General features: G+C 33.9%; 1 protein-coding gene across 12 annotated transcripts in view; it reads left to right on the forward strand.

Annotated features, from left to right (window-relative positions):
- LOC121382869 (putative uncharacterized protein DDB_G0290521) overlaps nucleotides 1-15,850 on the forward strand; it is a 91,559-nt gene that overhangs the window by 23,652 nt on the left and 52,057 nt on the right. The window contains exon 4 of one of the 12 annotated variants that reach the window (XM_041512500.1): nucleotides 13,721-14,935. The exons of 10 other annotated variants lie outside the window; for them this stretch is intronic. In XM_041512500.1, the coding sequence (XP_041368434.1) occupies nucleotides 13,721-14,389 (669 nt within the window). In that variant the 3' untranslated portion in view covers nucleotides 14,390-14,935. Of the gene's footprint in view, nucleotides 1-7,207; nucleotides 9,747-13,720; nucleotides 14,936-15,850 lie in introns of those variants that run through there. One more of the 12 variants, XM_041512504.1, reaches the window with a different exon arrangement.

A 15,850-nucleotide genomic window follows, 5' to 3' on the forward strand; every position in this document is an offset into this window, starting at 1 on the left:
TTTTTCCTTTGGATTATTTAACAGACAAAAATACTATAACCCCATTTTGTTCCGTTAATGCAACTTGAAATATATTTAGTTAAATAGTTTATTATATTATTACGTCATTTATGCTGTTTTACAAGTCAGGTTGATCAAAGAGAAGCGCCTCGTCGAAAATTACTGCTTTTGTTTATACTGTACATACAGGAGATGGTCAGGAGATGGTCAGGAGCTGACGTCACTTCGCCCCGAGCTATCCCACCGGACGTCACAAAAACAAAACAAAATGGCTGCCCCCAGTTAGCAGGAATAATCATGGGTTTTTTATTAACTCTAAAATTACGCGTTTTTCATTTGCTAAAGTGTCAGTATGTGTTGATGGTCCGGGTGTGCATCTTTCCAACACATAAGGCTCTTGTTTGAGTTGACCATACCTTTAATGACGGCATAATAGTGCCGTCGGTGATGCTCTCTACCTATGATACCTATGGCAATTTATATCTCAAAGACATGAACTGCCGTCGTTAAGTTCGAGCTCCGCTATTAGTCAGAAACATTTAGCAGTGGCAGTAAACTCAAGACAGTCTTTTTATGGCCATGTATATTTGTTTTTATTTTACATATAAGTGTATGTGTGCGTGCGTTTGTGTGTGTGAGTAATTTAAAACTGTACAAATGTATAAATAATTTCTGCCCAATACAAAATTTGCATATAACCAATCCACAAATCAAATGATGGTTCATGCTGTTTGTGGAGGCCTATAGTTGAATGTTGACATTCTGGAGGTCCTCACTAAAACTAGTCTATAAGTCTTAACTTGTATCGGTTTACAAATACATATAAGTATACATAACTAAACCAAAAATCTTATGCAGTGACAGGTTTTGACAACTGCTGGCTAGTTAGACCTGTATGAATATTAAACATAATGTTGTAATGTATAGTGCTGTACAACATGCAAAATGACTGTCGTGTATCCTGCATACTGCATAAAAATATTGGTTTCCTGTGGTTTTGCTAAATATGATTCAGGGTGGGGGTGAGAGGGTTTTTGTTTCATATTCAATAAAAAATATTCCAGTGTCAAGGTTCAGGCATGGATATATATTCATTATAAATCAGGGCTCTACATGGCGAGTAAAACACTCGAGTAACTTTTGTTCACAGGTGACTGTTTGTCAAAATGTAGTAGCCAACTGGTGAGTACAAAATATTGGACCTAGTAATCTTGTACACAAGTTGAACATGCCAATTAAATCATCAGTTATTAAATTAATATCTTAGTAATAACAGATATCTGGATTTTGAAACAAATCATGTTTACTTCCTTTTTTACCTCGCAAAATTCCGGCTTAGATCGTTTGAATTCATTATAGACGTCTTTTTCTCTTGACCTGAGCATGCGTGGTATGATATTATGTACAGGAAGTTTAACTGACTGTGGGGTAAAGTGATTGTGAGTCGGACAGCTAATGTCTGCAGGCACGGCAGAGCAGGGGGGTAGAGCCTGTGTCAACCCCCCCCCCCCCACACACACACACACACACACACACACACACAGCATTAGTATTCGACCAGTGTATTTCCATACTCCTTTTTAACTCAAGAGTATATGTATTGTGAACATTTGCGATAGGGTAAACAATCTTTCTTCCAAAAGTGCTATATAACAGACAATATAAATGTAAGTAAATGTTCATAACTTTAGAGGTGAGTTTTATCTTGGTTAATTAGAAAGTGGTTGAATACTGGGTTGTCTGGTAGAAAGTGGTTGAATACTGAGTCGTTTGGTCAGTTATTCCATACTGTTCATTGTGGCACTCAGATAATGCTCTAACCAGGGTATAATACACAAACAAAACTTGATCCATTTTTTTCTTTCTTAAGTGGTCGAATAAAGGGGGCATTGCCATACATTTATTTTATAAAATTATATATTAGGTAAAACTGGGGAGTAGACGAAGAGATTTGGCTAGTGAATATATGTCATTTACTAGCCAGTAGCAAGTAAATTAAAACTTCTGCATTGAGCCCTATAAATTAGTAAGATACAAAAGTTTATAGTGTGACAACTACCGTATATCTTCGCCTATAAGTCGAATTTTTTTCACCCAAAAATTATTTTATAACTTGGGGGGTCGACTTATAAGAGGGTAAAAAAAATTCACCAAAAAATATTACTGTTTTGGGGATTATTTTACAAGTTTTATTGTTGAAGTATGCCATGTATTTATACTCAAATATGTTAATTTGACATATTTATTTTTTATAACCTATTTTTTTTGGCATTAGAACGGTTTTGGTTATGCGAAAAGGCGTACGATCTCACTCACATGCCAAGACAACAGTCCACTTAGTTAAATTAACAGTCATCACTAATAGTAAAAATGTAAACAATACTAACTACCTGTTGCCTGAGTTTATTTTGAAATCTGGTCACTGGCATAATGGTTGTTCAAACAATGTTTTGGCGGTGATTAATATTACTGAAGACTTTCTGCAGTTCACTATCTAGAGCAATAGGGACACACATTATACAAAAACCAGTGTACTTTCCAGAGTTTATCCTCCTTACATGTATGATACTTTCAGTTTTATCGTAGTGATCTGTTGTCAGTGTTTATAAATAAAGTTGTTGTCTGTGCACAAAACCATTTATATACAGTAACAGTCAACAGCTTTCACTCTCTACTAAGGGAATATTTCGTTTTGATGCTATGTAATAATGATAGTTTGATTGGAATAGTCTGATTATATTGCGATGTACAAAACGTGAAAACCGAAGTTTTGTAATAATTTTCTTTTGTTATTATTGTTCTCATTGCTGAAAATAAGAAATATTTTAATATTTGTAAGTAGTGGGTCATTTCTAAAGGGTTAAAAAAATACGTTTTCAGTTATTAGGGACTCGACTTATAGCCGAGATCGATTACAGTTATACGGTACACTATATTACAATATGGTTCTGGTTTGACAGTTTAAGACCAAAAAGAGGAATGTTTTTGCATTAATATCTTAGGCTTATTGCATTTCTTTAACCAGTTATTAACTAGATCAGTAGATGTTTTATGATTATTTTTTATTATTATTATTTATTATATATTTTTTATGCATTTCATTAAAACATTATCAGTCCCACTTCTTCCTTGAGGAATAATTGAGATCGGAAGCTGATGCTGTTTTGGACTTGGACTTTTGTTCATATCACACATAACAAAGGAGCATTGTGTTCATTATAGTTCTCTTTACATGTAACTAGGGGGGAAATGGGCACGTCATAACCAGGCTGTAGATCTATCAGTTGTTCCAGTCATCACATTACTACATCAGTGATAACAATAAATAAATAACACAGAAATGACATGTTTAAACAATATTTGTGATTTTGTACTGATGACCGAATATTCCAGAACTTCTCTTCCCTGTGACTAGTTTGGCCTTTCTGATGATTGCCTTTGATGGAAATATGTATAGGACAGCAATACAGTGTTGTTATTAGGGATAAAAATAATTGCTATGAATAAAAAGCTAAAGACATAGTGGCAGTTTCGAACTAGTGGCTTTGTGAAATTTAACCCCTGCAACCCAAGCCATCATCTTTTAATAATAACAGACTGCCATTTAGTACAATTTCATGCTTCCGCAAATCCCAAATTTAGAGTCGGAAGCATATGATTATGAAATGGAATTCCAAAATATATATATTGCATCATTTTATGATTCTGGCGGAAACCTAAAAAAAAATTCTCCAGATCGAAATGTCTGATAATATAATACAAATACACAAGACCCTCATACTCTTAAAGTGAAGCAGAAAATACATGTAAACTGTTTGAAAATTGAAGGTTAACAAAAATTCATGTGCTAATGTGAAACATGTTCTATTTTGCATGAGTTTGCTCATATGTATGAGTATTTCTGTATTTTGTGTGCATTCAGGGTTGACGTGAGACTCAGTATTTCTGTATTTTCTCTGTAATGTTGGTAGTCTGTGCTCATTCCAACATACATTCAGGGTTGAGGTAAGACTATCAGTATTTTTGTATTTTCTCTGTAATGTTGGTAGTATGTGTTAATTCCAACATACATTCGAGGTTGATGTAAGACTCAGTATTTCTGTATTTTGTCTAATGTTGGTAGTGTGTATTAATTCCAACATGCATTCGAGGTTGACATAAGACTATCAGTATTTCTATATTTTCTCTGTAATGTTGGTAGTGTGTATTAATTCCAACATACATTCAGTGTTGATGTAAGACTTAGTATTTCTATATTTTCTCTGTAATGTTGGTAGTGTGTATTAATTCCAACATACATTCGAGGTTGACATAAGACTCAGTATTTCTATATTTTCTCTGTAATGTTGGTAGTGTGTATTAATTCCAACATACATTGAGGTTTGACGTAAGACTCAGTATTTCTATATTTTCTCTGTAATGTTGGTAGTGTGTATTAATTCCAACATACATTCAGGGTTGACGTAAGACTATCAGTATTTCTATATTTTCTCTGTAATGTTGGTAGTGTGTATTAATTCCAACATACATTCAGGGTTGATGTAAGACTATCAGTATTTCTATATTTTCTCTGTAATGTTGCTAGTGTGTGTTAATTCCATTATACATTCAGCATTCACAATACATATGCAAGTAGTTCAAGCAGTTCTGTAAAGACTGTGGCATCAAACACCACATACCAAGACCAGACTTCCAAATCCAAAGTTCCAGTGGAAGGTAGGATGTGCCATGCAGACAGTAAAGAAATTGTGGAGTAAGAATACTAACCACCAACTTGCACTTCTTGACTACCAAACGACTCTGTTACAAGGAAACAATCTTTCTCTGGCAGTTTCTGATGGGACGTCACCCTAGAAATAAACTACCAACATCTTCAAGTCTTCTGACTCCTTCATCTTACAATCTAGAAGTTATCAAACTGCATCTGAACTTTGAAAATGAGAGACAGAAATAACTATTTAATATTATAAGTCATGTTCCATTCCTACTAGGATATCAAGTACTTATGGCTCCACTACCAGGTCGAAAAGACTGGCATGCAGCGGTTCCCCTGCCAAGATCAGACAACACAGAGCCCAAGTCCCTTTGTACTATTGTAAGCTGAAAAAAACATGGTCTACTAGTATCTTGGCCCTAGGTCTAGCAGACCTTGTCTTTTAAGGTGTGTGAGTGCGATCGTGCTCATACAGGCAACGTAATTTCAATCTGGTAATTTCAATCTGGCAACCACCGTTTCTATTGACAGATTATGATGACGGATAAAGCAAAGTCATATTCTGCTAGTATGAGTGACGTTACATGCATAGCTACATTACACAATTGCTCATTTGACCTCTAGGTCATTGTACAATGTGGTTGAAATAATAGCTTTTCCCCTTAACTTTTGTCTCCAGGATAAAGATAATAACTAGTTAATGACATCGGATAACTGCTTTATCATGTTCAGGTTGAATGAGAAATTCCGCTTGGCAGAGCCTCGCAGAATTTCCCATGCTTACCTTCACAGGATAAAGCAGATATCCGACATCATTAACTTGTTATTCTCTATTTATTTATGATTGCAGTTGATTTTTTTTTGCACAAAACGATTTAAGTGTGGGCGAAAAACTGATCGCCTTGTCACATGCAGATACACTGGTGGCACCTAAGTCTGCGCACCTAAGCATTTGTGTTATATTGTAAAGTTAAAATATTTCTTTAAAAATATTTGTTTCACTGCCACAATACAATGAAACAACAAACGTGTTACCACTAAAGTTATTTTAATTTTAATGTTTTTTAAACTCAAGTAATGAGCGCATTTTTAGTGAGACTCCCTGCATTTACTGGCCTGTATGACGGCACATAAGTCTGCGCAGCAAACATTAAAATAACCACTTCTGTCGCTAATGTTTACATAAAACAGCAACAAACAATGGATCCGACTTTTTATAATTTCTAAATAACAAACACTTCCTGTTATAGTCTCTTTCAGAAACATTTAGATTGTGCAAATAAGATAAATATAAATGGTGTTCCATGCTCCTTAGTTTGGACAACACAAAATGACAACAAAAAAAAAGCCAATGTAAAAATATTTGATCATTATTCAACAAAAATTGTCTGTTATTAACTGTGTAAATGAGCACAAATAGTGTTCGTTAGACATATAGGACAATCAATGATAATTTTGAAACAGACTATAGCTAAAATAGACCATGCTGTAAGTGCAATCTTGAAAGTGTGTTCAGCCATTTTGCATTGTCACTCGGACGGAAATTCAAAGTATGCTTGGATGTTTACGTTAACAGATTAAATAAGACATCATTTCATTTAAATGGATTCATAAATTACAATACAGTATGTATTGAAGCGTCTATGTACATTTATGTAAGTTGATATGCAAGGTTGATCATTACAACGTTGACAGACACATGCTGACAGATGATAGAAAAACATGTTGATCGAGGCTGGCAAAAGTATACTTTTATTACAACGTTGACAGACACATGTTGACAGATGATAGAAAAACATGTTGATCGAGGCTGGCAGAAGTATACTTTTAGTGCATTAATTCAGAGTTTTTTTCAGTAAAAGTGTTATCGACCAGTTTTATACATATATTCACAATCAAGATTTGTTGTTTTAACAACAGTTTTGTGAATTAAATTAACGTTGTTTGTTTGTTTACAAACATACCCCGACACTTGTGTCAAGACGTAATGTAACATCATTAACGTGCGCAGACTTTTGTGCCGCGCAGACTAAGGTGACATGAGTGTATATACGTTTTGGATATTAGGTAAATCTAACAATACCTTGCAGATTTGTTTTCACTGAGGACAATTGCTCTGCTAACAGTGCTATGTAATTTCAGGAAACTAGTTTATTGCTCCCCATCGATTTTTAAACTGTTAGAACATAATTTTTTTGAATCCAGTGACTCCTAAAAAAAACCCACCCCACAATATGTTTATGTTTTTTCTTTTGTAAAGTTAACTTTTTGACAAAATTAATTACTTTTATCATTACTGTATGATTTTCTTAACCCTAAGCCTAAACTGAATCCATTTTCTTTTTGGAGGTGATCTCCCATACTGTGATTGCATTCAATTCCATAGCGCCATACCCAAAAATGTATTTCTGGCAAAAATACTGATAGGAATATATATACATGTACATGCAAAAACAAGAACACATTCTGAGGTTTATTGTTTAATTTTTGTAGATGAATTGGTCACAGAGTGATGTGCGCAATGAATCTCCGATCACCACAGAAGTGACCCAGCCGTTGGTTAAGAATCTTATCCCAGTGCAGGGGAAGGAAGTGTTTTTGTGCGACTCTTGTGGACGGTCATTTGTTAACAAGAGTGGTTTAAGTAGTCATATGTACTTGGCACATGCCAACAAAGTGAGATATTGTTGCAACATATGCTCTTCAACATTCATTCAACGGTCAAGCTATGAAGATCACCTCAATTTGCACAAAAACATCCGTCCCTATAAGTGCTCCAAATGTGGCAGATCATTCTACAGCAAGGGACCACTGACGGCTCACATTAAAGTGTGTACTTTAAAATCTCTCAATGTTACCGATACGCAATGATGGAAAATTCAGCGTTAAAACATTTATCAGATAATATTTGGCTTCTGCATTTCTTAGTTTTTGCTATTTCTTGTCCCGATGCACCATGACTGGTGTTGATATTGCAATGACAGGATGATAATGGTTCATGTACAGTACTAATACACAGTAAAATAATTATATATTACTGTGAAATGAGTATTATTTGGACATGGAAATTTTCATGATTTCATAAATGGTTATTTTGCTGTTATGTAATACTTACTAATAAGTAAAATTACTATGACCACCTCCACTTACTAATAAGTAAAATTACTATGACCACCTCCACTGACCTGTCATACAGTGTGATTATAATTTACCAATGAAATACAAAGAGAATAAGTCCTTAGTAGATGGCAAAGACTATTTCACTTTTACCGGGTATCCCATAAGACTTTACAGCTTGGTATTGTGAACAGACAACTTTATTTATCAACAAACCACTACAATATTCAACATGAAACTGAAAGTTGAATGCATCTGCCATTTTAATAATGTGAAGGAGGATAACTCTGTTGCAGAAACTAAACTAGTTTTTGCACCAAATATGAGTTCTTGCTGTTGCCCTACTAATAGTATAAACTATTATCAGTGAAAGCTAATTAATATTCACGAAACTGATCATCAATGTGTCTGTATATATATTATGTACAAAAGATTGTTTGAACAACGATTAATGTCAGTGACTTGATTTCAGAATGAACTTTGGCAACAGGTTTACAGTTTTGCTGTTAGTGATGGTTGTCATTTTAGCTAAGTGTGAGTTTGCACATCTTTCCCATGACACATTTTATAAGGAAGTTATAAAAAAGAGGTTGTGAAATTAATGTATTTGACTATAAATACTAGGCGTAATTCAACAATAAAATTTGCAATACCTTCCCCTGAGACAGTAATAGTTTTTTGTGTATTTTTCTTACCTGCTTGTAAGTCGACACCGTTCCAAGTTATAATTTATTTTTTTAAATTTTCAAATGGCTTACAGGCAAAGAAATACAGGAAATGTTCACTATACAGTTAAAAGGCACTGACATAGCATAAGCATTTATTATACAAAACTGGAAAAATAAATTTCTCAATGATAAATTATCATGCATTAGCTGGTATTAATATTATTTGACAATTTGGTGCTTACAAACTGGGGACTTTGTACTAAATATGATTTGGAAAACATACATGCACATGGTAATGTTGGCTAGTTTAAAAAGTTTGTATTAAAGATTTTTTTAATTGAATAAAGAAAACTTTTAAGTTTTGAAAATTATCTATGATCGTGAATGAAATACCCTGTACATTGTTATAGCAATACTGAAAATACTATATAAAGTTGTTTACATTGTTTCTATATACACGTAGAGATATATATATATATATATATATATATATATATATATATATATACATACATTATTGGATATAAAAAATAAAAGGTTTTTAGAGAAAAATTATTTTAAGCCCTAAATTATATAACAAACTTAGTAATATTTATCCAATTTTATGTCCTTCATGAATTTAATTTTTATTTATCATATTATTTAAAAATATATTTTACTCAGTACATAAATTTGATAGTATCTGGTATCTCATTTATTATTAATATATTATACTGTGTTGTTTGTTTATGCTTATTTTTGTGCTTTTATCCAGTTAGGGTTAGTGGTTAATAAGAGAGAAGTTGGTGTAGTGGCCTTAATTTTACGCCACTGATTTGTTAAACCAGCTCTGGGTGGGAGCCGGTACCAGAATGCAAACCGAGTACCTACCAGCCTTATGTCATATGGCTTAATAACTACACCACCGAGGCCGGTTATCCTGCATTCATACATGGTACATGGATATCAGTGTAGAATGTAGTTTTGAATGGTTCAATGATATTGAATAAATTGTTGAGTAGTTCCGATTTGAAGTCTGATTTGATTGTAAACTTGCCAAGTACCATTTGCTCTGTTTATGTTTTTGTTATTATTGGTGTTATGTTAGTAGTTGTTCATGCATCTTTGGCCTATTGATTTACATGTTGACTATTTTTAACTATAGACATGTATTATGCTTTATGAATGTTGGATTTTAATGAACTAATGATAGTGTGCAAAATATTTATTCTGTGCTGATACTTTAAAGGACATTAAACTTGGTTTATAAAATAGTCTGTGGTTTGTAGTTAGTTCATTTATAATTCTTATTTTGTAACTTCATAAATTAACTATTATTGTTTTCTCATTGTTTAATGGAGAGGAATAAATTGTCGGAAAGTCATAATAGTCATATTCGACGAAATGCTTTCTAGTAATAAGTTTCTCAAACACCTTTTGCTTTCAAATTTGTTTCAGATAATAAGAATTCTTGAGTTTCAGATACTAGAATTCTTGAGTTTCAGATACTGGAATTGTTGAGTTTCAGAAGAAAAAGGTTCTGTTACATCATTAAATTTAGAATAATAATGTTTAATTTTTTAACTTAATCTAAACCTATTGTTTGCCATACATATATTATTTATCTGTTAAAAGTATGGTGAACCAGTCCTGACTTCAGACCCTTAAGTGTAGTCTACACCATGCTTGGTGTATTGTAAGAGTAAAATGTATTGCTGAACAGTCGTGGTCGTATCTTTTAATCACGTGACTGTTTGCTTACAGTTATTCCACTAATTAGCTTTAATTCAGAAGTGTTTCAGGATGTCAGACTTGTCATATCCAAATGATTCTGTAGGTGTACTAGCCTGGTATAAGCATTTTACAAAGATGATTTGCTCCCTAAATACAGAAGATCTCTAGTACTCCTAACCATTGATAACATCTTCGTAGACACTGTATGGTATTTTGATGAACACTAATGAACACCACAACGTCAAGCAAGAATGTTTTGTGCTAAGCATACCAATCACTCGAAGATGTCCATTTTCTGAAAGCATTGACATCACATTGATGACAATCGGATACCAACAAAAGTATGATGAAAAGCCATACAATTGTTTTGCAGTCCAGTCCAGTCCATGACCTGAAAGGCAAGCTGTGCACACACATTACAATTAACAGAATACCTGTGGAATATTTACGGGATAGTTACACAATCATTTTCTGAAATTTTTATGACCTGGTTTTAAGTAAATGTAATTCTGTATGTACATTCATTTGGTGCATCCTAACGTTTTTCAGCGGGTATATCTTATGCTTTTAATAGACTAGTTATATCTCTCTTTGTCCAGACGGCTGCCATATTGCTGTTTAAAAAGTTACATTACCAGTAGACTTCAGGAGTAACTTTGAGACTAACTCTAGAACTGCGTCTCACTTTCTATCATTTGCTCTGTCTGGAAATTTGAGAAGCAAATATTGAGAAGAATGGAAGTAAGAATTAGATTGCAGAAGTGGGATCGTATTTTAAAGAATTATAATGGAATTATTTTTTATAGTTTCACATAAATAAAGTTTGATCTGTGAATTTCTGTTTTCTTTTGTGGAATATTACATTGACACTTATTAGTCGGTATATGAAAACTAAATTTGTATAATTGTGCTTGAATGAGGAATAAACACTTTGTTTTAAAGTCTGCTGACCCTAGTTATTGGGCAGAATATTTATATTTTTAGCTATTTCAGCTTTTAGGAACAAAATGATTAATCATGGCTCACAATATTCACTGGTTTAGGCTTACTGTTTGATGCACCATTTTTCAATTTGCATACTTCAATCTATTTTGATTTTTGTTTAAATAGCACATCAGGTTTCAGTCCTTGTTTTGGAAAATTATAGGCGAGTGGAAAATCACATACCTCAATATTACATGCGCTGTACGAGCGGGATTGCACCCACCTTAAAAAGCAAGGTGTGAGACATCTGTAGCTTGCATTCTGACCCTGTAATCACAGCACTTGATTCTCCTGCAGACATGTTTGCATGGGCCATTCCAGGTCCAACTGCTATCATTGTGTGGTAAAATAGTAAAAATGACCATTGAAAATAGTTTGTTGTTCCTAAAATAGTTTATTAAAATGTATGTATGATAGCTGGCATACTTGTGTACCAAATACCAAAAATATGTTTAAAATTAATTGTCCTATCCCTAGTATATGGCTTTAATAACAAATATTAAATATGGGAATTCCATTCCTCTTACTGAATTCCTCAATTCTATTTTTGTTTCCAGGATTACTCAAAATCATCCCCTCTACGTTACATATACAAGTTCTTGGTATGCTCATTTACGATTCCAATTGGATTTACATAACAGTATTTTATAAATGTAAAATAGTTTGACCTTTTTTGGCATTAATAAAGATGGACATGTTAGTTTTCTTCTTCAGCTTTTGTAGTCAGATGAATTAAGTTAGGTAACTGTTATTGTCCAGTGCTGTAAATATCCATAATCACCCATAAGCATCAATTTGACAGCCATGGTAACACATGTGCCCAGTGCTCACATAAGTGTATGTCTTTTTTGCAGGATTATCTGATGACAAAACGGGGAAGGTATCGCAGTTATTCTCCTACACTGCTTGCAAATGCTTGCTTAGATGTAGTAAAGAAGAAAGTATCTGTTTGTAAGGCTGCCAAAATGTATGCAGTGCCAGAACAGACTATCCGAAATCATGTGAGGCGCACAATTCAAACAAGAACTCACCAGTCGGGGAATCAGTAGCTTTCATTTTTCACAGTTTGACCGTTGTCTAGCATACATGTAGATTTTGTATGCAGCTGTTACTAGCACACAGACACAAACACAGTGTGTGGAGAATGACATTGTTTTGATTTTCAATTCATAGTGAGAATTGTGCCAACCAGACAGCAAAACCGGTTGTCTGATTAAGCAAACCCAAATATGTGTGGCAAATAGTCTCAGTTGAAAGTGTGTGTTGTTTATTGACGCTACTAGAGTACATTGATTGTTGGTTATTAGATGTCAAACATAAGGTTTTATTAATGTGCAGTTGTGACACTTGGTTTTCCATTAGCAGCAAGGGGTCTTTTATATGCACATTCCATCTAAGTTGGAAATGCTAATAAAAATGGGTTTTTTAGTGTTCGTTGTAAGCAGGCTGTTGGCTTGAGATATCAGAGTTCAGAAATGTTACCTGAAGATTTTATGCTCTTGTGCACTCTAAGTTGTTACGGATTTGCTATCAAGATAACTGTTTCATATATTGCTTGTGGATTATTTAATTTTCATGTTAGTTTTTTGTCATAGAGCTGAACTAGAATGGATACCGTAGTTTTAGTAGGAAGTTCTTTCATATAATGATGTTTGTCCTTTGTTGATGGTGAAATTCTGAACTGAAATGTTAAAATGCTCTGATTCATGCTTCATAAGGAACATTTGCTGCTGTCTTTCCATAACTGTTAGCAGACAATCATGTCTTTTCTACTACTGATTTTTGACTTGACATGTACACTAACAATGCCTTTGGTCTTGTTTTCTCTTTGGGTGTTCCCCCTTCCTCAAGTTGAGTATCTCTTTGCTGTGCATTATGGGGTTTCTCTTCAGTATGGTTGTACATGTATGTTCTTGGAATATTTGGTTATATGAAAAATGGTGCACCTAATATTAATGTTTTATCATTGCTGATAGATCATCACTGTTTAGGAAAAACCAATAATCCAATTCTGTATGCCCTCCATGATTATTATAATACACCAGTTTTATCGACGAAAATCTTAAAAGTAATCATTATCTGCACTTAAAGCTGCAGTAAACCACAAAAACATCTGACATAATATGCCAAATACAATAATCCAAGTGTCTTTGGCAAAATAATGTCAGAATAATTATTTGTTACACAACAATGCCATGAGCAAAATCAAGGTGAGCTAGAGATCACTCTCCTAAAGTGGTGGATGGTGAGCAGTTACACCAAGTTTTAAATAAATGTATTAAATTTTTTATTGCAAGGCGATCAATTTACTGCACTCATAAAACTTTCTGGCGAGTTTGGAGTAGACCAGGAGTGGTCACTCACCTTTCCTAGCAAACACTGCATGTTGTTGAACTTAAATTGTTTAACAAAATACTGGTCAGTTCAATGGTGTTCACTTGTGAAAGTTAGTTCAACAGATTGTGATTGTGCACAGTTGCTTGTTAATTTTCTGAAATTTTAATTTCCGATTGGTCCATTTCAGATGGACACCAATCTGGTTGTGAAGCAGGAGTCGGTATTGTCTGCTCTGTGTGATGGTGATGTGGCGGCCACTGCCGGGCTAGCATTATGTGATGGTGATGTGGTTGCCACTGCCGGGCTAGCAAGTGATGTGCTTGTCGGTTCTCACTGTGGCAATGTCTTTCCTACAAAATGTCATCTGGAGGAACATCTTGCTTGTGTCCATGATGAAATCAGCTTTCAGTGTCCCAACTGTTCTTTGTCCTTTACCTCAAGGGTTCTTCTTGACAGTCACATTGCTTTGCAACACTACCAGGCAGATTGTGCCTCCAGGCAATCTGGATTTTACTCTGTATCTGAGTTAGATCAGGAGTTATCCTCTTTGGCTCGAACAAGTGAGCCTAGTGTCCAAAAACCACAGCTTTCACAGAAGGCAGACACATTCACATTTCGTTATTGTAGGAAGGGTGGATTATCCCAAGACGATCTTTTACGACATGAACAAACATGTAAAACTCCACTTGGCTGTTTTGTGTGTCCCACCTGTGGACATTGTAGTAGTGATAAGAAATCACTGTCCGATCACATGAAGACAATACACCAGGGAGTTGTCTATGTATGTAATCTTTGTGGTGCTAAATATAGCTGGAGTACTGGTCTTGCAAAACACAAGAAAACTTGTCATCTTTAATGTGGGATTTAAAAAATATACATCTATGAATCTTTATGTTGTATAAAATGTTAAGATGGTAGTATTACAATTGGAGTCTAGCCTATGTAACAGATAATTTTGGTATGGTAGAAGTAAAATGCTTTGAAGAAGAATATCTGGTTTAGGGTATTCATTTATTACCATAGTAGGAAGTTGTTTAAACATTATGTACCATAACTAATTTAGTGCGAGAACTTGAAAGAATTGTTCCTATTTGTATGTGTGACACAGCATCTAGATGAAGTATTCTTGCCCACTGGACAGGATTATCCAGCTTTTGCATGGTGGTAGAAAAATCTGTCTGACACTAGGGCTAGATTTTTCTGTCTGACCCGAGGGCTAGACGATTTCTACATACACGTGATGTCATAACTCATGTTTTACGACGATTGACGTCGTAACTCGTGGTTTTCAAGATTCTGTTTGCCATTTCATCTATCATTGTTTTAAAAATATTTAAGCAAATTAATATTTGCAACTTTATATTTATTGTTAAGTTGTTGCATTTTTATGTTGTTGCATAAGTTGGACTATATTTTTCAGTGTATGATTAAATGAGTTTCATTGTTTGTAGGTGAAATTTTTTACGAATTGTTCAACAATAAACAAACCGTATGTAGCTTACAAAATTTATGTTTTGTTACTGTAATTAAATAGCAAGAAAAAGAATCAATTACTCTTGTGAGGTATAGATACGGCAATTCCAACCCCCAGGACAAAATGTTTTTGTCCCTCGGGTTGGAATTGCCTTGTGTATACCTCGGAACAGTAATAGATTCTATTAATCTATACCTCACAACGGTGATAGATTCTATTATTCTAGACTCTAGTACACAGGCCTATGAAAATTGTAAGAATGATCACAAGTCAGATATTTCAAACCCGTTTTTTCGTTTTGGAACACCATTCATTAGGTCATAATGGGTTACACAAAAAAATGAAATGGGTTATCTGAATTTTTAAAACATTTTTACATAACATCAATTGTGTGAATTTTCAATTTTCAGAGGCCTGTGTTCATTTAATTCAGATATCATGTGCGATGTTAAATTTTATAATTTTGAATTTTAAAAAAGACAATTGCCTGTTTTACTGTGCACAAACACAAGGAAATATTGATAAAACTTAATAATGTCTACATGCATGTGCTATGGCTATAAACAATTACATAATTTAAATATGGTGTTTGTGTCCTCTCCACACCCTTTCTCCTGCGCCTTCCTGCCTTCTAGATGTTACAGTATTTAACAATTAAAGATGTATTGAATTTGAAGCATTCTTTTGGTTTTTATTTATAAATGAAATTTTTTATAGAGCTGTTATTATATAACACAAGTTTACAATTTAATACATGGTTAAATACAGGTACATGTATGTGCAAGCTTCACTAAAAAAAAATAATTAAATAATTACATTCGTGTACAAAAATGGCCTGATGGG

Source organism: Gigantopelta aegis, chromosome 10 (assembly GCF_016097555.1).
Source record: "Gigantopelta aegis isolate Gae_Host chromosome 10, Gae_host_genome, whole genome shotgun sequence".
NCBI classification, from domain to species: domain Eukaryota; kingdom Metazoa; phylum Mollusca; class Gastropoda; order Neomphalida; family Peltospiridae; genus Gigantopelta; species Gigantopelta aegis.